The 27,951-nt window shown below is 39.7% G+C and overlaps 1 protein-coding gene across 2 annotated transcripts; it reads right to left on the bottom strand.

Moving 5' to 3' along the window:
- Nucleotides 1-81: 81 nt before the first annotated feature.
- LOC103185318 (myelin regulatory factor like) lies at nucleotides 82-27,951 on the bottom strand. Of its 2 annotated transcripts, none has more exons than XM_007903749.2 (25): nucleotides 27,624-27,951; nucleotides 26,170-26,254; nucleotides 25,165-25,226; nucleotides 21,781-22,048; nucleotides 20,758-20,855; nucleotides 19,712-19,862; nucleotides 19,180-19,375; nucleotides 17,890-17,966; nucleotides 15,858-15,968; nucleotides 15,546-15,636; nucleotides 14,854-15,054; nucleotides 14,209-14,317; nucleotides 13,266-13,375; nucleotides 12,229-12,392; nucleotides 10,524-10,584; nucleotides 9,628-9,716; nucleotides 8,270-8,344; nucleotides 7,239-7,297; nucleotides 6,939-7,139; nucleotides 6,110-6,160; nucleotides 5,690-5,777; nucleotides 4,727-4,801; nucleotides 2,077-2,176; nucleotides 763-837; nucleotides 82-601 (listed from the first exon to the last, which is right to left on the bottom strand). In XM_007903749.2, the coding sequence occupies exons 1-25, from the start codon at nucleotides 27,667-27,669 to the stop codon at nucleotides 515-517; spliced, it is 2,730 nt and encodes a 909-aa protein (XP_007901940.2). In that variant the 5' UTR covers nucleotides 27,670-27,951; the 3' UTR covers nucleotides 82-514. The 2 variants fall into 2 exon arrangements, with proteins under 2 accessions (XP_007901940.2, XP_042191926.1); XM_042335992.1 differs by having other exon boundaries at nucleotides 6,939-7,136.

The following is a 27,951-nucleotide window of genomic DNA, read 5'->3' as shown; positions in this document are numbered from 1 at the left end:
CCAAAGCACTTATAAATATTCAAGCAATGGAGACTAAAACAACATATTATTTAGCGCAGAGTGCAATAAACCATTCAGAGTCTACAGATTTTTTCAACTTCATATTTACCATTCATTCATCAATTTTACATAAGTAAAAAATATTAAATATTTTATGTTAACTCTTTTAATCTGCAGAGGTTCTCTTTGTAATGTAAATAGTTCTCTTCCATGTGATGTATTGTTTTATACAGTCCAGGCCAGGATGCTGCTGGACTGTTGAAACCTTGGAATTGTTAGACAGAAAAGAAGCATTGACAGATGACACAGGACTCATAAAAAGTGAAACTATTCGAATGATAACATGCATTTTCTTCTCGAATGACTATAAAAAAGTTGCTGGAAAACACAAAAAGGAAAATACAAAGACGCTACACATGGAACACACAAGCCACAAGATGCACAGAACTCAATTCCACCAAAAGGCACGTTGTTAACTGCAAGTCAAGCACGCACACAAGGATTCTCCCCTGAATCAGCCGCATTGCCGATAAAAGTAAAAGTAGTAATCTGTATAGAGTATCCCAGCGAAGTGTTGAGTAGTACTGCAGTCTGCCAGCCCCTGTGGAACATAGAATGCCGAATAGTTAAACAGATAAAGCTTTGACTCAGACTCATAGTTTCATTTCAACAAGAGCTGTAACGTAGTTCATTTTACATTTAGTACTGAAAAGCTGCACCAGAAATAAAATAGGTTTTAAAGTTAATTGCTTATGATCTTACCGGTGCGGCAGCACGGAAGTGGTATTTGCATTCATGGAGATGTGCAACAGACAGAATCCAAAAGTGCCAATATCCCTGCAAGAACATTTGCAAATCCAGCGGAAGGGGTTAAATAAAGTCTATAAAAGCGCAACAATTATTTGATATAAAATCTAACATAAATGGGAAAGTTTTCCCAATTAATGACCCGCTGCCTAATACTCTGTAATCTTGGAGAAGGAAAAGACTAAATACATTCAGGCTCTTTATTTAAATGCCACAGTGGAGCATTTAATATAATGTGTATCCACAAACTGAGAAATCTGAAACCAATAGGTGATGACGTAGACAGCAAATAAAACAACAATTTACATTTATTCAAGTTTAGAGGATACCTCAAAGCACTCACAAAGTGGGTACCCTAGCAGGGGGTGGGTGGGGAGCGGGGTTGCTGAGAAAACCTATGCACTTCCAATGCGGGGCTATTTTCCAGTGCTTATTACTCTGCAACAGATTGTCATTGGCATTATAACGTAACACAATGGTTAAGATTGTGTATTCCTCTGACATTTTTCCAGCTGAGTTTGGGCAGGTCAGCGGCTAACTGTTAAGAAGGTTTTCCAGGAAGAGTTACAGGGAGAGTTCCTGGTTGTGGACAGTCTGAGCAAGGGCTGTCCCCCAGGATAGGAGAGAAAATCAGCTGTCACGTTATTCAAGGCTCTTCTCTTTAAACACTCTGCCCACTTTCAGAGTGACGTTAGTAGCAATTTGAGAATGTATCCTCCCATTAGGCAACAATGCATGGCACAGGGATCCCAGAAAATAGGAGGGGCGAAGTTGGTGAGCGAGCAAAAGAGAGCGGTGGGTGGGGGGCGTGGCGGGGAGAAAGGGAATAAAATGACATAACTTTTGAGAATGCTCCTCTGCTGATATTTTGCACTGAATAATAATTAATCACAACTAGAAACATAGAAACAGGAGTACGGCATTCAGCCCCTCGAGCCTGTTGCGCCATTCTATAAATTCATACCTTAATTGTACCTCAAATCCAATTACCTGCCCTTGCCCCGTATCCCTTAATACCCTGACCTAACAAATATCTATCCACCTCAGTCTTGAAGATGCGAATGGATCCAGCATCCACAGCCTTTTGGGGGAGAGTGTTCCAGATTTATCGCACAGCTTTATGTAGCACTTTCTATACCAAGATGCATAGAACTCAATTCCACAAAAAGGCATGTCATTAAATATAAGCCAAGCACACACAAAAGGATTCTCCTCCAAACCAGCCGCGTCATCTACCGCGTGTTGCACTGAGCATCAGAATGACATTACCTGAGACATTTCCTGTGATGAGTCTCTTATGATGCTTGTACTTAGACATGTCTTCCCAGGGATTGTTGTGCACTTGTAAACAATCAAAGCTGCCTTAGTGCTGCAAAGTATAAAAATTCAATTTTCAGTGTTGCACTGTAATATTTTACTGTCAAACCATCACCAGTTTTGAAAACACTTCTTTGAATGCATTGTTCAAAAAACAATTTTACATTCTCCTAACTTTTATATCAGTTGCAATTATAATAGATCATCTATGAATGGAAATTATTTGGGTGTGGAATAAACCAGTTGCACTTCTTTCTTCAAAACTAATTTTCTTCTCCAGTGAAAGAGTTTAACTCCTTTTCCCTTTTGCTGGAGTACAGTTTCTAATGCATCAGCCATTCTCCAGAAATTCCCAAATCCTGCGATTATTCATGCATGACCCTTAAATGCAAGCTTACAGGATATTTGATTGTCTGCTTCTGATGTCCACACACATACCCAATGCAGGAGTCAGCAGATACGATTCAACAACAACAACTGGCATTTATATAACGGGATAGTATCTCCTAGACTGGAATTCAGGAGAGGAATTCCTGGCTTAGTTTCTCTTATGTAACTCGGGGTATTTAAGCCCAATTGTAGCACCTCCCCACCCAACCCTGCTAAAATAAGGTAGCTCACAGTAAACTTTCCTCTTGTCAATCGGTGAGGGGAATGAGGTGTGGGGACTCGTGTGGAGTGTAAACGCCAGCACGGACAACTTGGGTCAAATGGCCTGGTTTCAAGCCATATCACTCGTTGTAACTCAAGGAAACAACACAAATATTAAACACGGAGAAGTACATTGGTTTCCATGAACGAATTCTCTTAATGTGATGATTTTCTGGATAAGTGCCCGATTCCTGGTGTGGATTCATGCTCCCTTCACTTTGGTTTCAGCTATTCTCAAACCATTTGATTTATGGAGGCCCATATTACATTGTATCAGCATAAACAAGGAATATATCAATGTGTTTAGAATCCATTGTCCCCCCCACCCACCCCTCCAAAAAGCTCAGCAAAATAACACCTTGTTTAGAGAATACAAATGAACCAAATGCAAGATTCAGTTCCTGTTCTTACCTCAAACCATCAGGAATTTAGATCAATTGCATTTTCTTTTTTAAAAAAATCAAATTCAGGTACAGTTTATTTTTTAAGAATTCAAATTTGAATAGGGCAAGGTAAAAATTGACATCACAGTAGATACTGCTAAAACAGCTAAGATATGAGGTTTAAATAGCTGCTGAAAGGCAGAGAATATGGGGTCTGACAGAGGGCAATGTTCTCCATCAGTGCAATCACACCCTGGTATAGGCAGAGTACCTTCATGAATGGCAGTGGCTGCTTCCAAATGCTCAGAATCAGGTTGCAGCTCTTGTAAGTGTATCCATTTGCTGTAATATATTTGGTCTGACTGTTTGTGTGACTGCTTATTTTTCTTTCCCATTCTAAAAACAGGGGCCTTTTATTGCTCATGTTGTTATAAAATGCGACACGCAAACACTACACACAGACATCTTTCCTGTAACTTAATTCAGCATCTCAAGGTTCAAATACATTAGAGGCTTATTCTAAAACAGAATCAAACTCTAAAATTTACTTGCAATTTAACTGGCATTTTCCTGATCCTTTTTGTGCCATTATATATATATATACACTGTAATAATAATCCTTGCATTTGATATAGTGCCTTATCATGTTGTTGAGACATCTCAAAGTGCTTCACAGGATATAAAGCTAATTGACTGTAGGTCATGTGAGCCACTGAGCAGTGGGCAAACAAATTTACACATGAATTCATTTCTGATGTAATTCCAACAGAAGTTTATAGAAGTAGCGTTCACTGCCTTGTAGGTAATGTTCTTCAGCTGTGCTGAAACTGATTCAAATTAATAGAAAACATGTGTTTTTAAAAAAAATCTATGCAAGCCAGATACTTTTGGATTAATTTAATCAAGTAGACTTGATTTGGGTTGCTGAATAGGTAAAAATGTAATATTAAATCTGATTGAGATTAACCTAATCCCCTTTCTTATAGCTGTATGATTTGCAGCATCACTTCAAAAATGGGGGCGGGAAGCCTGAGCATTTATCCACTAAGAAGTCCTCCCACCAGGGGCTGAGGAAAGCTCTGCACTGGCTTGAATAAATGCACACACAGAGCTTCGCTAACTGATGCCACCTGCCAGTCCATTATTTTAACTCCATTTTATCACCTGGGAGAATAACTGACTCTCTCACATTAAAATCTTCCTAGGTAGCCCTCGAACTTTTAAGCTTACTTTAAGTTTAAGTTTGATTGTTTTTCAGAATAGTAGAATTGGTTTTCTTCTGCAGTTGATAGCACCGATTTGATTCCAAAAGCATTATCTGGAGATGGTTCAGGTGTAAACCAATGTCCCAGCAACCAGATTTATACAGTATACAGCTCTTACCCATTGAATGCAAGCCCATTGGTTGAGGCAGGTGTGTAATTTAATTTAATGTGCTGCTTTCTGGTATTAGTGCAGGTCTGTTTATTGGGAGTTTACAACATTAAGAAGTGAATAAGGTAAACGATTTTACTTGTTGTCACAAGATGGTTATCACTTAAAAGTTTTTGCCATACAACTGTACTTACCTGATTTGCAAAGTAATTCTCATATTCAGTGGAGTGTATTTGTTGATTGGAATTATGTAACTATAATTGCCATGCCTGAAGAATAAGGAAACAAATATTTTCAGTAGTAAAATAACAAGAGTTTATTAAAACAATAAAAGTTGAGGATACGAGCACTGGATATTACATTTATTCCGCAATTTTAAAAGCCATTATAAACAAGGGTGAATAAAGTCCGCTAAAAGTTGTGTTTGAACCTCAGTTATCCAGCCCTAATTTACTTGTACCACAGCAGTGATATAACTTTTAACAGGCACAACTAGGGGGTAAAGTTTGCAGCTTTTCATAATGCATTCCTTGTGTTACTAACTACATACTTTACTCCTACAGTGAACATGTAATTACAAAATCCAGTGCGGTATAATGATATTTCATTAAGCAGGGCCGCCTTGTTTAAGGGCTAGATGACTCCATGAGAACACTATGGTACAATATCAAGGCCTAATATAGATCCAAAATTGGCAATCAATTGTATGTAAACTATGGGTCAATTCTACAAATAATTGTGACACATAATCCTGACCCTCCCTATCATCGGTGGCCGGGCTTTCAGCCTCTCTGCTCCCACACTCTGGAACTCTATCCCACAGTCCCTTCGCCTCATTTCCTCCCATGCCTCCTTCAAGGCCGGTCTCAAGACCCTCCTTTTCAGTCGCCCTCCAACCTCTCTGCCTTCCCTCAACCCTCCCCCATGCTCGGGTCTTGACCCCTGACTGTCCAGAGCCTTGGGATGTCCTCCTGAAGTGAAAGGCACTCTACAAATGTAATTTTGTTGTTGTTGTTGTCTAGCATAGAATAACACAACTGATCACTTTCTGAGATTAAACTATAAATTAGAAAATTACTTTTCATATAATATCAATTGCAATTATAACCACTGATTTTCAAATGAACTAGTTTATAAGTATGTTCAAAGTAACTAACCCACTGTCATTGTTTTTCATGCAGTAACGCTGGTCGATAACTTGCTGACTTTCCATAATCTGTATTGATCTAACAGACGTATCAAACCCTATTGACACCAAAAAGAAATTAAAATCAGTGCAACCTCATTTAGATAATATTCTAATAAACCAAACCACTTGATCTCCTAAAACCCAAACAACTTACACAGCATTATGTTTCCATTGCAAGTCTGTGTTTCTAAATTTATACGACTCCCAACAGCTATACTTACGTAATAAAGTTGGATCTGAGAAAATCATTTCAGTTCATATATTGAAAAGTCATAATTAGCAGAGGAATATAACATAGAATTTTTATCATTCTTAAAGCAAGCTCCAAAAATACCCGAATAATAAGTCAATTTGTTATTCAAGGTCACAGTATAATAACTGTACTTACAGTCACTTTGTAATCTCGCCTTCATATTTGATATTTGTTTGTCTTTCTTCTCTGAAAGAGAATTTAATATCTTAATAGTTGCTTCCAAAATGAACGCAGTGAAACCCATGTATTAAATCCAGTTGCAGGTGGTGTTTATACAAGGATGACCTATTTTGTCATCCCAGCTACTTCATTGTCAATAATAAACAATAACAACCCTTGCAATTTGATATAGCCCCTTACACATTTGGGACATGAAAGTCCTTCATAGGTGTAATAACTGTATTTTGTCGGTGAACGATGTAGCCAATTTGCTCACAGCAAGGTTCCACAAACAGCCATGAAGTGAAGGCCAATTTTATCTGGGAGATTGTTGACCAGAACAACGGGAGAAACTATTTTCTCTTTTTGAATGGTGCCACAGGATCTTTTGTGGAGCATTGTAACCTGTCAACATCACACTGTTTATCATATTTGTAACAACCAAAATTGATCTTATCTAATCAGTAAAATTCCACAGTGCAGGCTATCAAATTGATGAAGGTGCTTTCCTTAAGTAAGGATTGCGTAACTAAGTGGGAAGGGCAGGGATAAGTAGTGTCAATGGCTTTTGATAGCCCAGTGACTGAAGAGATCGCTGTAATGCAACAGGAGTAGATGATGTTTTATCATATAGTGCACTTTGAAATGCATCAGCTGGTATTGCTCGTGAGAACCACTGCAATGAAATTGCAATTAAACACCTCCCATGAGTTATCCCCCCCCCCAGCAGAAAAAAGATCACAAATTACATTAGGAGCCAAAATATTTGGCCATGCAAAATCAACTACCACTCCTAAAGGCTTACCTTGCTGCAAAGCCTCTTGCCCTTCAATTGAAGGCTGACCTTCAATTATATTCAACTTCCTGTGGTGACTAGGAAGGGTTTTTCTTTGTGATTGAGGCAGACAACAGTGTATGTTGACACAAGGCAGGATATCACAGAAGCTTATTTCAGGCACTCCAGTACCACCGACTGCTGTTGTATAAAGTGAACTTGCATTCTCTGCTGCAGAATAAAATGGTTTAAGGGAATGTAAGTAAAGCAAAGGACAGCAGATATCAAATACTTACTATACTTGGTTAGCTGAAAGAACTCTTCCTTTACCTGATGTGTGTGGAGAAAAAGTGGTATATTCTGCTGTTGTAAGGGGATTTGGATTAGAGCTGTAACAGAACAGAATTGCTGTGAGAACCACTGATTTGACTTTGCTTTGAAGAAAATAAACAGCAAAATAAACAATTGCATGTTCCCCAAATGATACAATTGGATGAAGGCCTACATGGTGTAACAACAAGTCACACAGACCAGAACAGTGGGTTGAAGGCACAGTTAACAGTTGCCCCTGAGTTAGCTGATCTGACCCAGGGCAACACTTGAATTGCTATGACTTGCCTCAAACTTCCTGGAATAAACGTTGACCAGACTTCCTCCCCCTTGATCACTATTCACTGCACTCCAGCTAGAAAATGCACGTATGTGCATGTCAGGTGAGAAAAGGATCAGGCCAGGCCTCCAGCGTCAAAATCCTATCTGGGCTCGTACATGAAGAATAGCCACTGTTCTTTCTTATTTTAGGTCAGCCGGTTGTCTAACACATGCAGAAAACCCGTCACCATGCTTAAGAGTATCCAAACCAAGCTGAGATTTCCACGTACACATGGAAATCCCAGAGTTCGATTGTTGGAATGCGATGTGGACTCTCACTGGAGGGATGTATCCTGCTTATCTCATTCTGGAAAGTATTAGGTGCATGTTAAGAACAGCCAAGGCTTGGGAACCCCAGATTGTGTGCTGGGGTACTGCTGGAGTCTAACCAGCTAAAGCCGCATAGCTTGCCTTTGATATCGCTGTCTGGCAAGCTATCCTGCTGCTTATCCAGCTTGGACCACCCTACCCATTAGGGCTTTGGCTTGCAGGGTTAAGAGGAGCTATTTGAGATAATTCCCTGCCCCTCGTGACTTGCTCTGGTACTGGAGGGTGCCTGTGAAGAGTTAGTGTCTCCAGGAAAGGAGAAAATTGGTGAAATTATTTTTTGTTGAAAACCCTAGCCATTAAACTATCACAAAAAAAAACATACTCCATGGAATACAGCAGAAATTGGAAGTAGGTCGCAAAACAATTTAATAAGGTTTTACCTGTTAATGTGGTCGTGATTATCATTTATCTCTTCACTCAAGGTTAGTATGTAAAGTGCAGATATCAACATAACACTGCCATTAAAAAGGTAAATGTTAGTTTTCATACAGTAAACAACAACAACAAATTACATTTGTAAAGCGCCTTTCACGTCTGGAAGAAGACCCAAGGGCTGGACATTCAGGGATTTGGATCCGAGCAGGGGTTTAGGATCAGGAGAGGTGGAAGGCGGGTAGGGTAAGAGGGTAACCAAATGCGTGATTGAAAAGGAGGATCTTGAGATGTGCTTTGAAGGAGGCAAAGGTGGGAGTGAGACGAAAGGACTGCGGCACGGAATCTCAAAGGGCGGAGGGGCAGAGAAGCTGAAGGCCTGACTGCTGATGGTGGGGCGGGCTGGGCAGGGGATGTGGAGCAGGCCGGAACCTGCTGAGCGGAGCGAGCAGACAGGTTGATATGGGGTTAGCAAACACTTGATATTTACATGCAGTAAATTCTCCGAGCAGCGAATAGATGCTTTGAAACAATAAACCTGTTCAACCTGCTAGCATCTTAAATTGTTCTGTTGTTAAAATCAGATTAAAACGTGGTTCATGGAACTGCATTCTTAAATCTCCTATTTAAATAGAATAATTTCCAGAAACACAGCAAACCAGATGTACAAGAAGGACCAGGAAGTATCTTGTAGAGAGGATATAGGTCTGGGCTGGGGTGGGTAAAAGGACACAGGAGCATCTTCTCCACGTTCAATAGGCAATTAACATGTTTTTAACATGACGTGTTTTACAAGGAAACTAGTTTTGCCACTGGGAGCTCAAGCAAGAATAAGTGGCTTGTATCTTGTGTACATTCCTGTAATTGTGGGCAGGGCAATACAAATTTGAGCAGGTTTATCAAAACAAGTCCAGTGATAAGAGGGACACAAAAATAGCCCTCATCTCTGCACCACTCACTAAATTTATTTTAAAGAAGGAACATAACCACAGCATGTTCTCAATGGCCCTGTTTATGCAAGAAGATGCCACAGTCTGAGGGAAGGTTATCTCCTTCACATTATATAGGATATTTTCCCATCTGGGCAACCATTAGCTGTGACGCTGCATGTCTACTGGTTCACTAACATTTTTGCTGTGAAAAAGGATGTGGAGTAACATATTAGGACAATGTTTGTATTGACAGAGGAGAATTTGGAAGTTTGCCAATGTTTGAAATGGCAAAACTGCAATTTTAGATGGTAAAAAAATTGATTCATTCAATGAAGAATGTATACATTTATTAGAAATTAACTTACACTAAGCTGTTTTGTCTACTAGCCAGAAAGAAAAAAGGCTACATAATTTACATCTACCAGAATGCTTACCAGAACGCCATGAGAGTGAGTAATGTCATGGTTACAGCATGGAAAATCTTCCGCAGAGAACAGGCTTGTTTCCTCTGGACAACCGAGGCCTGAATTGGACATTAAGAAATCAAACATTTCTGAAATTTGATGTTGTCAGTCACTTTAATCGCAATGGAACATCCTCCTGATGTGATAAGCGCTAGACAAATACAAATCACTACTGGAGTCAACATTCTGATATCATGAGCACTTGAGGAATTATCAACTGAGGAGTTCTGGAAAGACTTAAGGCCATGACACTGCTGAAGGTTTCTATTAGGTTGTGTTGGTGAGCACGACACCATACAAAATCATCACACATATAACGAGGAAGCTACTTAACAGGCTAACTTCCAGCAAAAGTAACATAAAACCTAATATCATTGTAGTTTATACAGGAGGGAAGTTGCTGCAAGGAAGGAAAACCAAGAGTGTGGGGGGCGGGATGTTCATGCAGACATTTTTCTAGACTGTTTTTTGGTGACTCCCAACACCCAACACAGAAAAGGCCATAGTAGTAGACAGCAGACTCTTAGCCCAGGCAACACCAGGTGGAGAGAAAGAACACTTAAAGATTTGGAGTGCCAGAAGAATAAAATATCCAACAATATTTAATGGATTTAATACAGACAGTCACAGGACAGGCAAACAAAATAATCCAGGGCTGAGGAATCTCACCAGTTGGGCCCAAGTTGGGGATGAAAAATGACAATGATGCTGAGGGAAATGCTTAAATATGTAATAAGATTTCAGGTAATGCAGATGGTGTAAAAATTGTTCAGCGACAAACATGGCATCTGTTGTCACCAGCTCATTTCAGATGACATTGACAAAACTGACTTAACCTTACAACTCCCCTTTTGTCATTCACATACCTTTCGCTTGGCAGTACCAGGTTTGTTTGGTGGTGACATGTTACCCTTCATAGGAAATACACTAAAAAAAAGGAAACAAATCTTAATTTAGACCTTCTTCAAACTTGATCAATAGCAAAACATTTTTGTCTCATTTATGGCCCAGTTATACAGCAAACTTCTATTGGTTCAGCCCAAGCTTCAGATTGCACCATTACCATTTGAAAGGTCGATTAGTGCTAAAGTTGTGTGACCAGGTTAAAGATCTCCAACAACAACTTGCATTTATATAGCGCACCTCCCAGAGTGATTGAAAACTAACCTATACAAGATGTGAGCTAACCTCACATTATTTCAACATCACAAATGCAACCAGTGCAGCCAGCTGTCTAAACTTTAAACTGTAGTTTAAAAGTCCATAGTTTTTGATGTTGGAAACAAGTCAACTAACTCTGCCTACTGTTGATCTAGCAAGTCAAATCAGCACTAAGCCCTACAGACTGGACTGGAAGATTGCAAGCTTGATACCTAGTCTGTGCTGAGTTAGCTAATCTCAGTCAGGTACAAATGGCTTCAGAACCACTGGGTGATAAAGGAAAAGGAACAATCAACTCCTGTTTCCCTATTCCTGTCCAGTGACTCCTCAAGGAAAATGGATGTGGGTGCCCATTGGATGAGGGCAGGACACAATACACTTTCTTGTTCGCCCACAAAATACAGTCACTCCACTTTACAGTAAATCCTGTGGAGCGCTTTGGGGCACCTCCTGACGTGAAAGGCGTTTTACCAAATGTAAGGATTTTTTTTTATCATTCACACACCTTCCGCTTGGTTGTACCAGATCTCACCTATGATGTCCACGGATTCTGAATAATGCTAATAGGCAGTATTCATATAATGTATAATAATAATCCTTATATTTAATGTAGCACTTTATCATATCATCTCAAAGGATTCACTGTAGAGTGTAGTGACTGTGTGTTTTGTGAGTGAAATGCGGCAGCCAATTGCGCACATCAGTATCCCACAAACAGTTACATCTCACCATCAGAGAATAATATTTGGGCTGATACATGACAGTTATCGTTTGGGGAAGATATAAACAACCATTTGAATCATGCTGGAGTCAGTTCCCATGTAAAGCGGCCCTCCAGTGTCTTATGAAAATGGCTGTTGTTCAATGGTGAGTCTGTACAGTAAGTGTTGTTGGATTTTCAATCATGGGGATCATCACTGATTTTACTCTAACCAAACTCCTTGATGTGCATTTTGTAGTTGGGTCAGTAATTAGCAGTGAGAATTCCTGACTGATCTTTGCTCTCCCCTAGCCGAGGAACACCAAGGAAAAATGTAGTACCCTTACTTATTGAAGTTCTGTTAAGAGATTGGTGGACGTTAAGAGAATGGTCATTCATTTCATCACTGTCTGAGGAACATTGCTGTGTGTAAATTGGCTGCTGCATTCACTGAGAAACACACTGTCACAGTAAATCCTGTGAAGTGTTTTGAGATTTCCTCCCGATGAGAAAGGTGTTGTGTCAAGTGCAAGAATATTATTATTATTATTATTAACATCAGCTAACTCAACACACACTACTGATCTAACCTTTCTGCTTTGTTCTGGCTCAGGCAATGCCTTTACACACTGAGTCATGCAAACCACAGAACAAGATCTCGACAACAGTCTCAGAGCACTGTGCAGAACACAGAGTGAAAATACACAGACCTTATGCTACTTTTCTCACTTATTGTGGATTTCAGACTGCCAATTCGCTTCAACCTGGCAAGTCGCTTGTTCCAGGCTTCCAACTCTTGGATTCTGTTTTCCAAATTATCTGTCAATTTACACAGTTCTTTCACTGCCCCCACATTTTCCATAAAAATTTGTTCCTGCACAAAACAAAAAAGAAAAAAATATTTTTTTTACATCTGACAAAGATACAGACTGCAGAAATGCAAGGTACAATTGCAAACCAGAAATGAAGGAACAACAACATCTTGCATTTATATAGTAACTTTCACCCAGGGTAGTGTCCTGGAGCGCTTTGAGTGGACGGAATCATTTTCTCACAGTTGTCATGTTAAACATTGTGTAGGAGCATGAAGATCTGCAGTGACTTGACCACGTTAACCTTGGACTACACACCTTAAGGACAAGTGTTTCACTCCTGGAGTCTTAAATGAATGGCATAAGTATCTGGGACCTCATGCAAATGAAACATTCAAAAACAATTTGTATTTCATGTAGCACCCTTCATGTAGAATAATGTCTCTGAGCACTTTACAGAAAAATAGTTAGAAAGAGGCAACGAGAGAGTGAATAAGGAAGAAGATAAAATAGAGGGAAAGAGTGCTGAGAAGGCAAGCACCGGTAACATTTAAAACGCCTGCACGTCCTTGTCCCAAATACTTTGTGATACATGCACATAACCTCCACTCTGCTAACTCAGGCCTGCTGCACTGAGTCCCCCTTCCCAGCGTTGGCAGGTGAATTTTCAGCCACGTTACCCTACCTTCTGGAACTCTCTTTCAAAATCCCTCTGTCTCACACCCTCTCGTTTTGTTCAATACTGCTTTCTAAAAGCTTCTCTCTCCGACAGGGGCTTTTGGTCAACTCCTTCCTATGCCCAATATCTCTCAATGAACTTAGGCCTGACTGCATCTCTATAAATTGCTTTGGGGGAGTATATACAGTAACATATATTGTTGAATACTTCACATTATAAACAACTCACAAATATCTGAAAGAAAAAATCCTATTACTTTGTCAACCATGAGGAAGTTTTCAATCTTTTCGCCATTGGTGTAAGTCACATCTCCAACTTCCCTTACAGCTGAGGGCAAGATGCTCTTCACTTCTTGTGCTATAATACCTGTTTAAAGCAAAGAATCATTTAAAAAAAACTTCCCTGACTGGTAAAAACAGTAATATTTAATATCTTATTATCAATGATATTAAGTAAGTTAAGATAATAAGTTAAAATAAGTTTGTGATATTTCAAAGATTTGATTGCAAGTTTCTATTTCAGATAAATCCTATTACTTTTCTAACCATCTGCTATTTTACATTTTAAAGAACATCATGCTTAGAAATGTCTGTGACTTCCACTGGACTATCAATGCAAAGGTAACTGTTGCACATCATCGTCAATTGCTGATTTTATTCTCTATTAAAGATCAAAATAAATACTTAAGTTGTTTTAATAAGAGAGTGTTGGGGAGGAATAAAAACAACAATTTTTATTTATACAGTCCCTTTGTGCGAGGTAGCATCTCGGAGAGCTTAAAACAAAACAGACCAGCATCACACAAAACACAGAGACATTTTAATAAAGGTAATCCTGCATTAATTTGATATAAAAGCTTCAGCAGAAACAATGAGAGTCATCAAAAAGAGTGTTTGAGTGCTCAGTGCACCACCAGCATTCCAATATGACGTGACAATTGTCCAACTGGTGATCCTGCCCAAACACAACACACAAGTAATAAATCTCCCAAATGCTTTATGGGATCACGGTCCATCAGTTTCTCAACTTTGATTGAGGGAAAGAAAGTGCCCAGCACTGGAGGAACAGGCACAGCCTAAAGCCTCTTTGGAGTGACCTCACTGTTCAGCTCGTCCTTGATTAGCCGTCCTCTACATTGCCAGTCCTCAAGTCTGTTCCAATTTTTTTATTGAAGTGCCAAGAACACGAACACTGCGTACCTGTTTCATGGGGATTATCTACTCCCATTTGGGATGCGAATTCGGGCTTGTAGTCATACTCCACTAGCCTCATTTGTGTTATCCGTTTGAGCTGCTCAGTAGTATCGACCTGCCGGGTAAACAGAATAAATGTACAGAATAAAAGAAATGTTACACTGTGTATTTTGACTGAGCAGCGAAGGCTCTCACAAATATTTAATAATTGGACAGAAACCCAGGAGTGAAATATTGCGACGTTGTGAATGGATTAACACATGCATAGATTTTGTCAAACTTATTAACACATTGACTGGTCCCTTGGTGTGCTGCAGGTAGACACCCATCACCTTCTCAACAGCATCACCAAGAAGCCAATCACACTGACCATTAGTGGCTGACCATTCTGGCTCAAGACATCAGAGTAAAGCCAGTACCTTACAAACCAAATGTCACCTGCCTGGCCAGCTTCCCAGTGTGTCAATTGAGAAGGCTATCAGGAGAAGGGGTTAGGATTATTTAGGCAGGATGTTTCTCTGTCAAGGTGATTTTCATGCTTTGGCAGCTTTCTGAAATTGCAATCAATCGTTTTGCAAATATGGCAAATTAGACCCCAATATGTTACAATACTAAACCATGCATCGTGACTGAACATTAGGCTCTGCTCACCTCTTGAATGTTCTGTTTAGCCCGCCTGTCCGAAGGATGCATGACTGTCCCCATGACCTTCACATTGCCACACACAACCAGGGCTTCGTCCGGAGAATCAGTGTTGATTCCCACGCAACCATGGCAGACTACTGTGTTGGGAACAACCCCTCGTTGCCACTCCACCTCGCTGTCATTCTCAAACTGACTCGGGTTTGAAGCCTGAAAGAAGTCACATGCGACAGCCTTTACTCAGTGTTAGAAAAACAATTATTTCCGAGTTTTTTCTACAAAATGAAACTTTCTTTTTCATTTGCTGAAGCAAAAAGAAGATGGTTTTAACCAATTCCAATGACTGCCAAGCAGAATTAGAAGGAATACAGTTCACCGACAGTTTGATCTGTTAAATCTAAGGATTCCACATTGCCAACAATTTCCATCACTTGAGCTGTGCCTTTCTTAGCTCCAGCGGAAACCATACTTTCAAAATGGATTTTCTCTGTCCCTGTCAAACATCCACTGTTTCATTCATTTTATTACAGCGGTGCAGCTTCAGTAGGTTATGAAGAGATCAAAAAGTAAATCTTAGCTAGATTGTGCAGTTCACAACAGCTCAAACCCTTAATGTGTTGTAGCATGATTCATATGCTATTATTCTACGTTAAGGTGACACAACAGTGTGGTAGAAAACAATGAAGTTGAACTTCACCCACCCGTACAATTATTCTTTCAGACACATGAGCAACTAATAAATAATTCTGATTCTGGTTGACTGTGTACAGGGCGACCACAAGCATGAAATACCTAGGGACAGAAGAGACAAGAGATGTTAGAGCAATCTCAATTAGCTTTTAACAACGATCCTCTTTTATCAGGTTTTCAGAGATGGAAGTAAACTTATTAACAATTAATGCAGTATTTCACATATAATATCCCCGAAAAAGCCCACTGTTATATGGAGTGTTATTCGTATTACTTTGTATAATGGTACACATCTTTTTAATACACAAATTATGGTACTATACCTCTGATCGGGGTTAGGTTTTCCTTTCTTCCTCATGTTATTTGCTGTTGTTTCACTAAAGTGTAATCTTCCTAAAGTGACTTTAGTGGTTTGATCTCCTGGGAGGTCAACCCTTTTTAAAAGAAAAAATGTTGAAAACCTGCATTGACCATACGAAACAAACCGTTTACAAAATGTGGTGGGATCGATATTTTGTCTAAAATTTCCCTCGTTTGTAATACACAGAAAACTACCTTGTATATGTTTTTTCATGTCTTCAACTTTACTGATATGTCTGTTATCCTCGCTGCAAAAGCTCAACCCTCAGACCACCGGCAATTTACTCGAATGTTTTCAGTAAGTTAGTTAATAATAATAATCCTTGCATTTGATATAGCGCCTTATCACTTCTTCAAGACATCTCAAAGTGCTTGACAGAATATACTGTTAAAGTGAATTAACTGTATATTTTGTGAGCGAATCAAGGCAGCCAATTGCGCATAGTAGTGTTCCACAAACATTTATGGAATGAGTGACCAAATATTTTTTTAAGGATTGCTACCCCCAGAAAGCAATCTGCCAATCGACTAACAACCAGGTCTTACTTACTGGTAGGTAAACATAGCCTTGTGGAGGAAGGAAACTTGCCTAAGGTTTTGCCATGCCCAGGAATCAAACACGGGTCCTCTTGCTTGTGAGGCGAGTGCTCTAACCATTGCGCTACAGGACTCCTGTAGTAATTATGTTGTGAAATACTCAAGACACAAGTCTTCTATCAGCATCAGCATTCCAATTGACTGTCCTGCCCACTGGTACCACTTCCAGGCAGGGCGAAACCTTGGGCAAGTTTCCTTACTCCACATGCCTAATAATAATCCCTCCAAAACCAAAAACAATAATAAATTGGTCATTTTCAATCTACAACTGTTTGTGGGCCATTGCTGTGTGCAATTGGCTGCCGCGTTCGCCCACAAATATACAGTCAATTCACTTTACAGTGTGTTCTGTGAAGCGCTTTGGGACGTCCTCCTGACGTGAAAAGCGCTCTATCAAATGCAAGGATTATTATTATTATTATTATTACCATTAACTGCACTATTGAGTCTGGGTCAACAGGAATTGACTCTTTGGTGAAAAGGAGGAAAGAACAGTACAGTGCTGTTTTACAGCACATCTAACATTGAATCAATGTAGTTTTTGTGTTGAGTCAATGTTAAAATTGCAGCTCAACACCAGTATCACATAGAATAACTACTTCCTGTGCTTCTCCTCCATTAGATTGTAAATTCTCCAGGCAGGAGGTGGTGTCTGGTTGTATGTTACATGGGCCTGGAACTTCAGTAGTGCTGTGCTGGCTCCAATATAAAAGCAGAAACAGTACATTTCCTCTTGCGTAAGCAGGATCAAGTGCATGTATCCCAGGATTGTATACAGATACACTGCTATTCTGTGTCTTGGAGGAAACTCCAGAGGGTCAGCATGACCCTGTCAGAGTGTCTGAGGCACTTTATGTTCAATATACCCCATTGTTTAAGGCGCCTCAATCACACAGACTCATTGAGTACAACAGGAACATAAACGTCTCGAGGCTATAGCTCCGGTGCCTGGAAAGGATAGGTTTACTAAGCATTTATTACACTGTGTGCACACAACGTACCAGACTTGACGCTGGTCTGTTCCCAGCAGTTAAGCGACGTAGCACAGGAAGTCTGATTTATACTCCCCGCTCCAGATTGCACCAAATCAGGAAAATAGAAAACATATTTGCCGTGCTAAGTATGCTTACCTTGGTGCAAAGAGAAAGTGGCAGAACCTGCCATTTTAATGGCATTTTAAAATGGTCGCTTCCAGGTTTTTGGTACCGCACAAGACAGCTCAGAAACAATGAAGTGAGCCTAACGCGATTCCCACACACTCTCTTTATCACACTCTTTCCCAAACTACCCCCCCCACCCATGGCAACCTATGTTGCCTTAGCTCCCATTTATATGATGTTTGTTGGCAAATCACCTTCAAGCGATTAAATTCTTTCCAATGATCTGCTGACAACTTACCTGACAGGATTGAAAGGTCTTTTGCTGCGGTCTGACTGAGACTGTTCTATGGTGATTACCTGATTTGTAGTTTCAGCCTTGGGTAGAAAGAAAATACAGTCAATACAGACAGTGCCTGAGGGGATTTGTTTGCAAGAGCCAAGTGGGATAGCCTTGGATTGTCGATGTTGAGTTGGAGAAAGTTAAGGCTACCGTAGTGATCTTTGAGTGTAAATAAACACAGAGGTCCAATTTTCAACATTTCTTAATAAGAAATCCCCACTGAGCTGCAGGAACTCCACTCCAGAAATACATCACATCAGAGCATAGCACAGTGTGATCTACTTCTAGTTATTGTTAGGAGCCTTTGTTTACTCAAATCAGATTCCTTATTAAGGATTCCCATTACCAAATCAATTCCCCAGTTTAGAAACCACATGCTGGCCATAAAATGTGAGGTATAAAGTGACACTGGCTTGCAAACAGAATCTTGGTGGCATTTTCAGACCAAATCTAGTTCAAAATCAGTTTATCCAAAACTGATTTCAGCTTTCCCAGTCCATTCATTTCGCTTCACACACACACACACACACACACACACACACAGCCTGGACACATACTGAACATCAAAAACAATCGTTTGAGCAGCTGATGACCTGGAAGCTTACAATCAAAAATTAAATACAGAAGGAAGGGACCTGTACATATTTCAATTACTACCAAAAACAAAAGCATAATTCATAAGACAATCAGTCAGGAACAGCTACATTACAAAGGTGAGTACTTCCTTCCTCTAGCAGTCATCTGCATCCTTTTTGTTCCCTGATGATATGGTATGGTTTTGTATTAAACAATTAGCCGGATTTAGGAGCAAACTGTAATGGAATTTAAGGAATGATCTTGGGTTCTATGTAATATTGGCAGTTTTAAGCCAATTGACAACAAGGCGATTTAAGTGACCGTGATGAGTTAAGCCAGGGTTAAGGTATCCGGAGTTCACTTAATTCTAAACATAACTATTTTAGTCTTTAATAATTTCATCCTCACAAACTTTTAAACCAAAGAGAATTGCTGACTGATGAACTAGTTTTTTTTAAAAAGTGCACCTAAAAATCCTTCCCCGCTATTTATTTGTGCTGTGATTGCTGATGGTCACTCCATGTGAAAGGAAGTGTCACCATTTCAGTTTAAGGCGCCTCAATCACACAGACTCATTGTCTGTGTGATTGAGGCATTTCAGTGAGACTTAAACATTAGATGATGAGACCCTAAAGTGAAGCTGAAGGAAGGAAACATAAATCTGATACTTACTTTTACACCAAATACTTTCAAGAAAATCATTTCAATTGGTTTAAGGCCTAGAGGTGTTTTGACATATTTTGGGTGTCCAATCATCCCGATGTGAACTGTGACCTGAAAGTGATTCTTCTTTTGGCAAACAAATGAATCGTCTGTTGTTGAAAAATGAAATCCTTTGTCTGCATTTACTTGGAAGCCAGGAGTATGTCTAAAACAAATCACAGACAAACATTATCCACAACCAGACAATTTCATCATCACAATTTATATCCTATTTACCAAAAAATAACTTTGAAATGGTTTCACAAAAGTAAAACCATGAAGAATATTTGAAGCATTCTGTCAGAAAATATCTAAATATCTAATATCTAGTTATATCTAAAAATGAGTAAACTACAGGGGGTATTCAGTCTCCTTGAAGTGATCACAATAAATGGGATAAAGTATCCCACCAAATATCATGACTTTTGGATTAAAAGCACAATGCCAGAGTATTATTTAAGCTTGTTGGAAAAAAAACACAATCTTTTTAATGGACACTTACAATTCAACATAGCTGCTGTTATGCATAGCTTGCCATTGACTGTGCTGGAAAGGTTGCCATTTTAAACATTGACAGCCCTGGTCTACCGAAGCTCCATTTTGGCTCTCAGTCTCATAACCATACATTTCTCTGTTGTAGTTTCCCGAATTTACTGCAAGGAGAAAACAATTATTAGATGCTAGGATTCCATGATTACAGCGCTAGATTCACACTCCTCTGCATAAATATTGGCATTGAACAAGCAGGAGGTTTGTGTAAAGCATTACTTTGCTGCCAGCCTATTACGAATGGATATCATGTTGCATTGGGTCTGTGTAGATCATGTGCAGCACAAGGGGCAAATATCTATTCGTTAAATCTTAAGCTTTTAAATAAAATAATTCTCATTCAATTTTTATCAGGCTTGATTATACTCAGTTTGTTTTTCCACTTCTCTGCTATATGTAAAAGTCAATCTGTATTGCTTTGACAAGAGCAAGTGCCTATCAAAATATCAATAATAACTGCTATTAAATTTAAAGGCATTTGTCCAGGAAAGACCATCTTGCCTAATGTTGGTTTTAAGCTGTCAAGTTTGAGGGCATTCTATGCTTCTAAGTCAAATTAATGAGCCAGAGTTGTAGAGAGATGGCCAAGTCCATTTTGGAATCCTGTTGTGATCACAGAATTGTTTTTTGTATAAATCAGCAGATCCAAGTTGAGGATTAGTACTTGTTCGATTAGTGCTGTGGAGACTTTTGCACAATTACCCTTTGGATTTCAACATGGTGAGGTCCTGCAAGCAGTACATTTAGCAAGTAAAGCAGCCGTTACAGAAGTGGCACTCTGTCGTTCTGCTAATGACTCTTAAGGACGTAGATTATTACAAGAGGAACATTTTAAAATTATATGTGCTGCAACAAGATTCAATTTGCTGTTCTTTCCATAGTTTATGGAAATCCTATTCCAACAATATTTCCATTTGGCACTGATCGGGATTTAAACGTAATTAGATCTTTGATTTACCTGGACAAACAGTTTAAAAAGATGAACCAGGACGAACCTACCATAACTTCCTTGGTCTTGAAGATTATTCCAAATACAATCAGGGGTGCTCTCACAAGTGTCTGAATACTTGCACTTTTTTGGCTGCTGAATCAAAATCCTTTAACACAGAAGATGACTTTCTATCAAAAATGCTGCATTATCATGAATATTATGTGTGTTTGGGGTTAGGGGGGGGAGAATATCTGTTTACCATGAATTTCAACTTATATGATTTTGTGTTGAAAGATACTTTATTTAATATTTTAGTAGATAAGCTTAATATTTTAGTGCGTGAATTCAATTGACATATCCCTGGAACATTTTGAGGTCCATGTGTTTTCACCAATTGAACCTCTGCAAATTAATTTTTTTAAGGAATTTTAATGTTACTCATAGTGAGATGTGTGTAGCAAGAGACTGCAAGTTAATTATAAATTTACAAAGTTAAACTGAAATTGATCACTCAATCATCAGAGAACGATTATTCTAAATCATAACACTTAAACTTGTGGGTTCTCTCTGGAATAGAAGGAGCAGTAAACTAAACCAAATTTTCAAGTTGATGACAATGAGTGGATTCAGATTTGTTTGCAAGAATTCAGGGAAGGAATGCACGTCCATATTTCATCTTTCATAGACGGTACATGCGTAGGACTGCATCGAAGTGGAAATAGATGTTTGTGATCTATCTGATCAATTCCAAAATTTGTTGTGGTCTTCAGAGAGAGGAATTACAAAATGCACATTCAGTACCATCTTAATGTTCTTTCAAAAGTGAACTGGAAAGTGAACCACACAGCAAATTAACAAATCAATGCTTTTTACCCATGATTATTTTGGTATTACTGTGTATATTTCTCAAGTCTTCCAACCTTAGCTTTATTGCAGGACATAAATGTCTCCTCCTCCCACCAGCGTGTTTGGTGCTGGAATGAGGAAGGACACCAATGAAGCTTGTTTTAGTTTGAGTTGAAGGTGAGTCACCACAGTGTAATTCATCCTAAGATCCAACAAAGGGCAGTAAAATAGTAGGTGTGACTCACTCAGGTTGGTGATTGGATCTATGCTGAACAGGAAGGTTTGGTGCAGCCAAGCAGCTGGAAGATACTGTACTGTTGCTGGAAACAACAGACACATCAGGTTTCATACAATTGTCCAGAAGTCCACTGTGTCTGTATTGTTCTGGTAGACTAGAGTGAGCAGGCAGCACAAGTTCATTGAGTCTAAGTGGAGCTTTATGATGGCCCATTGAAGAAATTTGAGCAATGTGGGAATTAATTCCAGTTGTCCACTTGCCACCGTTCTGCACATCTATATAAAATATTGAAGTATTTCAGTAACAACAATAAGATTACATTTGTATAGCGCCTTTCACGTCGGGAGGACGTCCCAAGGCGCTGGACAGCGTACAGCATGTCAGACCCGAGCTGGGGTTGGGGGATAAGGGAGGGGAGGGGAAAGGGGGTGGCCCACGGCATGGTCGAAGAGGAGGGTTTTGAGGCGGGACTTGAAGGAGGCTAAGGAGGGGGTGAGGCGGAGTGATTGGGAGATGGAATTCCAGAGGTTGGGGGCAGAGTGGCTGAAGGCTCTCCCGCCAATGGTGGGGCGGGTGGGTCGGGGGACGTGGAGCAGGCCGGAGCCGGCTGAGCGGAAGGAGTGGGCGGGTTGGTAGGGGGTTAGGAGGTCATAGAGGTAGGGGGGGGCGAGGCCATGGAGGGCTTTGTATGTGAGGACCAGGATCTTGAACTGGATCCTGTGAAGGATAAGGAGTGGGGGAGATGGGGTCACGGAGTTTGGTGCGGGAGAGGACACGGGCTGCAGAGTTCTGGATTATCTGCAGCCTGTGGAGGGAGGAGTTGGGAAGGCTAACAAGCAGGGTGTTTGCATAGTCGAGCCTGAAAGTGATGAAGGCATGAACAAGTGTTTCAGTGGCCTAAGGGGTGAGATAGTGGCGGAGTTGGGCGATGTTCCGGAGGTGAGGGAAGGCAGAGCGGGTCATCGCTTGAATGTGGGGGAGAAAAGACAGATGAGGGTCGAACAAGACATCTAGGTTCCTGACTGGCTTGGTGAGTTGTAGTGTGCAGCCATGGAGGTGCTGAGGCGCTGGCGCGAGCCAATCAGGAAGGCCTCAGTCTTGTTCACATTCAACTGTAGGAAATTTACCCTCATCCAGGACTTGATGTCTGACAGGCAGTCTGTCAGGACAGCAGTGCTCCTGGAGTTGAGGGTGGAGGCAGAAAGATAGAGTTGGGTGTCATCCGCCTACATGTGGAAGTTGACCCCATGTTTGCGGATGATGTCACCAAGTGGGAGCATGTAGATATTAAAGAGGAGAGGGCCAAGGACAAAGCCCTGGGGGACGCCAGATATGACCGTGGAGGAGAATGAACGGCTGGAGGAAAAGCCATTAGAGGCAACGAAGTGGAGACGGTGAGAGAGATAGGAACCGAACCAGGAAAGGGCAGATCCGTGAAGATTGACTAAAGCAGAGAGGCGGTGTAAGAGGATGGCGTGGTCAACAGTGTCAAAGGTGGCAGAGAGGTTGAGGAGGACAAGGAGGCAAAGGGAGCCCTGATCACAGATGTTCAGAATGTCATTAGTGACTTTGACCCGGGCTGTTTCCGTGCTGTAGGCAGCGTGGAAGCCGGATTGGAGGGGTTCAAAGAGGGAATGGCGAGAGAGAAAGGAGCGGAGCTGGGATGTGAGAACTCATTCCAGGAGCTTGGAGAGGAATGGGAGGTTAGCGCACCACATTAATACAATGCTTTTCTACCATGTTGGTTCAAATGCTTCTAGAAGCTGTGATACAAGGGAAGATCAAGAGAAGATTTAAGATGGTCAAAAGTGGTATCATTATACTGCATACCTTCTGTCACTGCGAAACAAGCTTTGTGTTAGAGAGAAGCCAGCTGACCAGTGCAACTCCAGACAGAGAAAGATAAGAAAGAAAAATAGGAGAGTTAAAAGGAATTGAATTGTGAAGGTGGATTGGAGTGTGGGAGTGCAGTTCCCAAAAAGTATGCAACAGGTAGATTCTGTGTCAAGAGCTATGAAACACAGTTCTCGGAGTTCTTTATTTCCAGAATGAACTTGGTAAGGTACAGGTAAAAGAGCAGTGAAAAGAAAACTACAGAAAGCCAGTGAGAAGCAAAGAACAACGCACCAGATTGAGAGGCTTAGAACCAGTAAACATTATACTTTATTTAGAGGTTGAGACTGGAGGGAAGAATCAGTTGAGATGGATTAGTTGCACAAGAAGGCAAAAGAGCACAAGGCATTTTTATTAGCTAAAATTCAAAGCAATATTTACAATTATTTAAACAGCAGAGTCTTCAAATTGGATTGTCTTCAAATGAATAAAGAATCCAGAATTATGTGAGGCCAAATCGTTCTGACAAGATGTATTTTAAGGGCAAAGTTGCTACGAGTCAGCACAATGTAGTTCTGGTTCTAGGAAGGAGTTTCCACTTAGATTCCTTATTTAGGAAGGTGGGAACATAGGAATTGCTGGATGAAAAAAAGTCCATCTGGTTTGCCTTCTACCATCCTGGTAGTCGCATGCTACAATAATGGATATGTTGATAGCAATTCATTCTATATGAATTCTGTATTAGTCTTTATATTATATTATATCCAAAAACCAAAAACAATAATAAATTGGTCATTTTCAATCTACGACTGTTTGTGGGACATTGCTGTGCGCAATTGGCTGCCGCGTTCGCCCACAAAAAGTCAATTCACTTTACAGTGTGTTCTGTGAAGCGCTTTGGGATGTCCTCCCGACGTGAAAAGCGCTATATCAAATGCAAGAATTATTATTATTATTATTGTTTCGCCCACAAAATATGCAGTCAATTCACTTTACAGTATATTCTGTGAAGCACTTTGAGACGTCTCAAAGTCATAAATTGCCCTTCCATAATAATAATAATGATAATAAAGGTAATGGCGAATTCATCCGCAGTCTCCAAGCGGTCACTGTTTAGGCAGTTTTTACAGAATTTTTTTGCCAATTTTACAGAATTATTAATTGAAAATTAAAGACATTGTATGATTATTACTTAATAGATTCCTACTTCCATACTATTTCAATCATCCAAAGATTTGAAACAAATAGCATTGCTTCATCTGTAGAAATCTGTTTTTAACATTTCTGGAAGTGGGACAAAAGTACCCGCTTTGAGTTCAGTCCCTACCAGTGACAATTCCTTAAAAAATGCCACAGAGTATCAAGATCATACCAGCTTTATTTTTCACATTCTTGCCATTTCAAAGGCTTTGTTCTGAGCGCGTACATAATACTCCGACACTAATACAATGGGTTGAATGGCTTCCTGCTGTTACTGCAGATTTCTACCATTCCACGGTTCAACTCCACACTAGTTATTATATGGCAACATTTAGAAATGAAGTGAGGGTTCACATACTTGCCACCTGGGAGGGAGACCATCGCTCAGATCCAGAATCTGGGGGTGAATCTGGTAAAGCTCTGTGTTACATAAAAAGACATTATTGTTACTTCCAATGCAATGAATTCATTACAATGAATGCACTACAAAAACGCAAGTTTTATACTTCAATATATTCATTTTAATGAACTAAATTCAAAACAAATTGCAGAGCAGAATTGAGAAATAAAGACAAAGACGATCCCAGGTTTAAATCCTAATCTGTATTGATTACCGGCCTCTACCAGAGGTTCCTGCTCTACTGTTGTGCAGTAACTTCGGACTGAGGTAAGGGAATGATGGTTTTCATGGTTGAATAATCTACTGAAAATAATAATAATAATCCTTGCATTTGATATAGCGCCTTATCACGTCTTTGAGATGCTTTGAATGGAATCAAATTGTAATATTGCAAACTAAATTCAAGTTGCTGATTAAATTCACTGCTTTACTACAAAATACACAGTTACTACACTTTACAGTAGAATCCATTGAAGCACTTTGAAACTTCCTCCCAACCTGGAAAGCGTTATATAAATTGCAAGGATGATTATTATTATTGTTGAGAGATTCATGGCTTGATTATCAAATGGGAATTTACAAATTCTAAGCTTACCAGTTAGCAAAAATATTGGGTGGAAATGGCAAACAGTTAGTGAATCATATTATCAACCCAATTGTTTCAGCTCAAGCATGAAGGGGACACTTGAACAGATGCTAAAGTGTTCACACCCATGGATCCAGCATTTGGCTTCGAGCAAGGAGACAAAACAAGAAATTTAGACAGACAACTAGAGAATAAAATGATCCTGATAAGAAAACACATTTAAAAACTATTTTCTTTAAGCATGTAGCAGCATCAGTGGAAATCTAAACTCAAATCATAATTAAAACTAGAGGTAAGTTGACATTTTTTTTAAAAAAGTTAGTAATTTCACTACAAATGCCATTTTAATAAGTCATCTAGGAAATGATAATACTTACACAGCTCCTGGTTCTAAATCAATGCCAATATAGGCTTCCAGCATACTAGTGTCCACCAAAGGATTCTCGAGACAGATGTCTTGACCTAATAAGAAGTACAATAACCAAGCTTTGCTTTGAACAACTCAAAATCACTTATAATATATTGTGATTCAAAACAGCTGGAAAAGGTTGCTTTAGTTTATTAAAAAAGCACATAAAATCTGTTCCTGTATATCCCAAATATAACACACACACACACACACACTTGTACACATTTTCCTGTAAAGCATTAGGGGTTTTATAATTCTTTTCCAGTTGCTGGGAATAATGATAGTGGCAAACAGTAGTCAGGTAAATATTCAGTGGTGGTGAGACAATATAAAGGCTCATAAATGAACTCAAATGGAAAAGGTTAGAAAACAGAAACATCAGAACACTCGGCTTCATGGAAATCAAAGGATGATTGTGAATTTTTCGCAATGATCCATGTTTCCTCAGATTATCGTATCAATCAGGGGACATTCCATGGAATGCAATAATGCACATGGTATACACTGGGGGGAAATCTTCCATGGCTTATTCATATTCCATATTTAACATGGTTTATTTGTTTATTTCCCTCAAATGATTTAACTCCCATGAAAAATTACTTGACCTTTAACTTGGTGTTGAGCAAAGATAAAACATTTCTGTGGATTCCACTTGCTGCTTTCTGCTACAAATCATCCTTTGCCTCTCTCTCTCTGTTCAGTGCCTTGGGATGTCCTCCCGATGTGAAAGACACAATACAAATGTAATTTGTTGTTGTTGTTCCTATAATACTCTTTTTAGTTAAACTCAGCTGCCTTTTATGTGAGTTCACACTTTTTTTATTTCCTTCTGTCTTTTCAAACATTTGTTTGACTTTTGGTTCGTTTCCATTTCCTTATTTCAGCCATTTTGGCTGCAGGTTTTGCGATGTTTCACTTTCATTTTGGAACACTCTATTTTCCTTCCACCTCCCTCAAGTACAACCTAGAAACAATTCTTTATTATTTTGTACTTCTGCTTTCTGCTTCATCAGCAGCAGTCACAAGTCATACCCCGTTTTTCACTGGCCTGTAGGTTTATTTCTGATGTACTTTACAACAGAATAAAAACATTTTGAGTTAATCTTTCACCAACATATTTCCCTTTTCCCTAAGTTTAATCTCCCATCTCTTCTCTCAGTGCTTTGGGATGTCCTCCCGACGTGAAAGGCACGCTATAAATTTCATTTTGTTGTTGTTGTTGATTATCTATAGGCCTCAGCTCCTTCTCATCGACCAATGCACTGGCATTGAAATCTAGTTTAATGGAAATCTGTAAAATTATTCCCCAAATCAGGACTGACAGTTAATGATTATGTAAAACATAACTTTTTGCATGGTGAAAACAAGAAGAAAAATTTTCCAAAATATAGTACAACTTCCTCTGAATTGTGGAAGACTTACCTTCAAAAAACTGCTGCAAGGCCTCATTTTCATCTAAAACATCCATCTGGGCAGTCTTTAAAGCACGTAGGCCCTGATCAGCCGAAACCCTTTCCAATAACACTTCAGCAAGCTCTCAAGCTTTTCGATTGTTCAGAAGAAACATACCACTAGCTTACACAAGCTGGACAAAAGACGAAGAACGTAGACTGAACGGCCTTCCTTTATTTGCACAACTGAAATATAATTAGCTGTGACTCTCCCTGTGAAGTTTACCTTTGCCCAGTTGACGTGCTATTGACAGCACTGTGTTAGATACACAATACTCACTCGCATGGGTCTTCATGGT

This window comes from Callorhinchus milii, unplaced genomic scaffold (assembly GCF_018977255.1).
Source record: "Callorhinchus milii isolate IMCB2004 unplaced genomic scaffold, IMCB_Cmil_1.0 Scaffold5, whole genome shotgun sequence".
NCBI classification, from domain to species: Eukaryota; Metazoa; Chordata; class Chondrichthyes; order Chimaeriformes; family Callorhinchidae; genus Callorhinchus; species Callorhinchus milii.
Note: the sequence above shows the minus strand (reverse complement) of the source record. Positions and strands in the feature narration are given on the sequence as shown.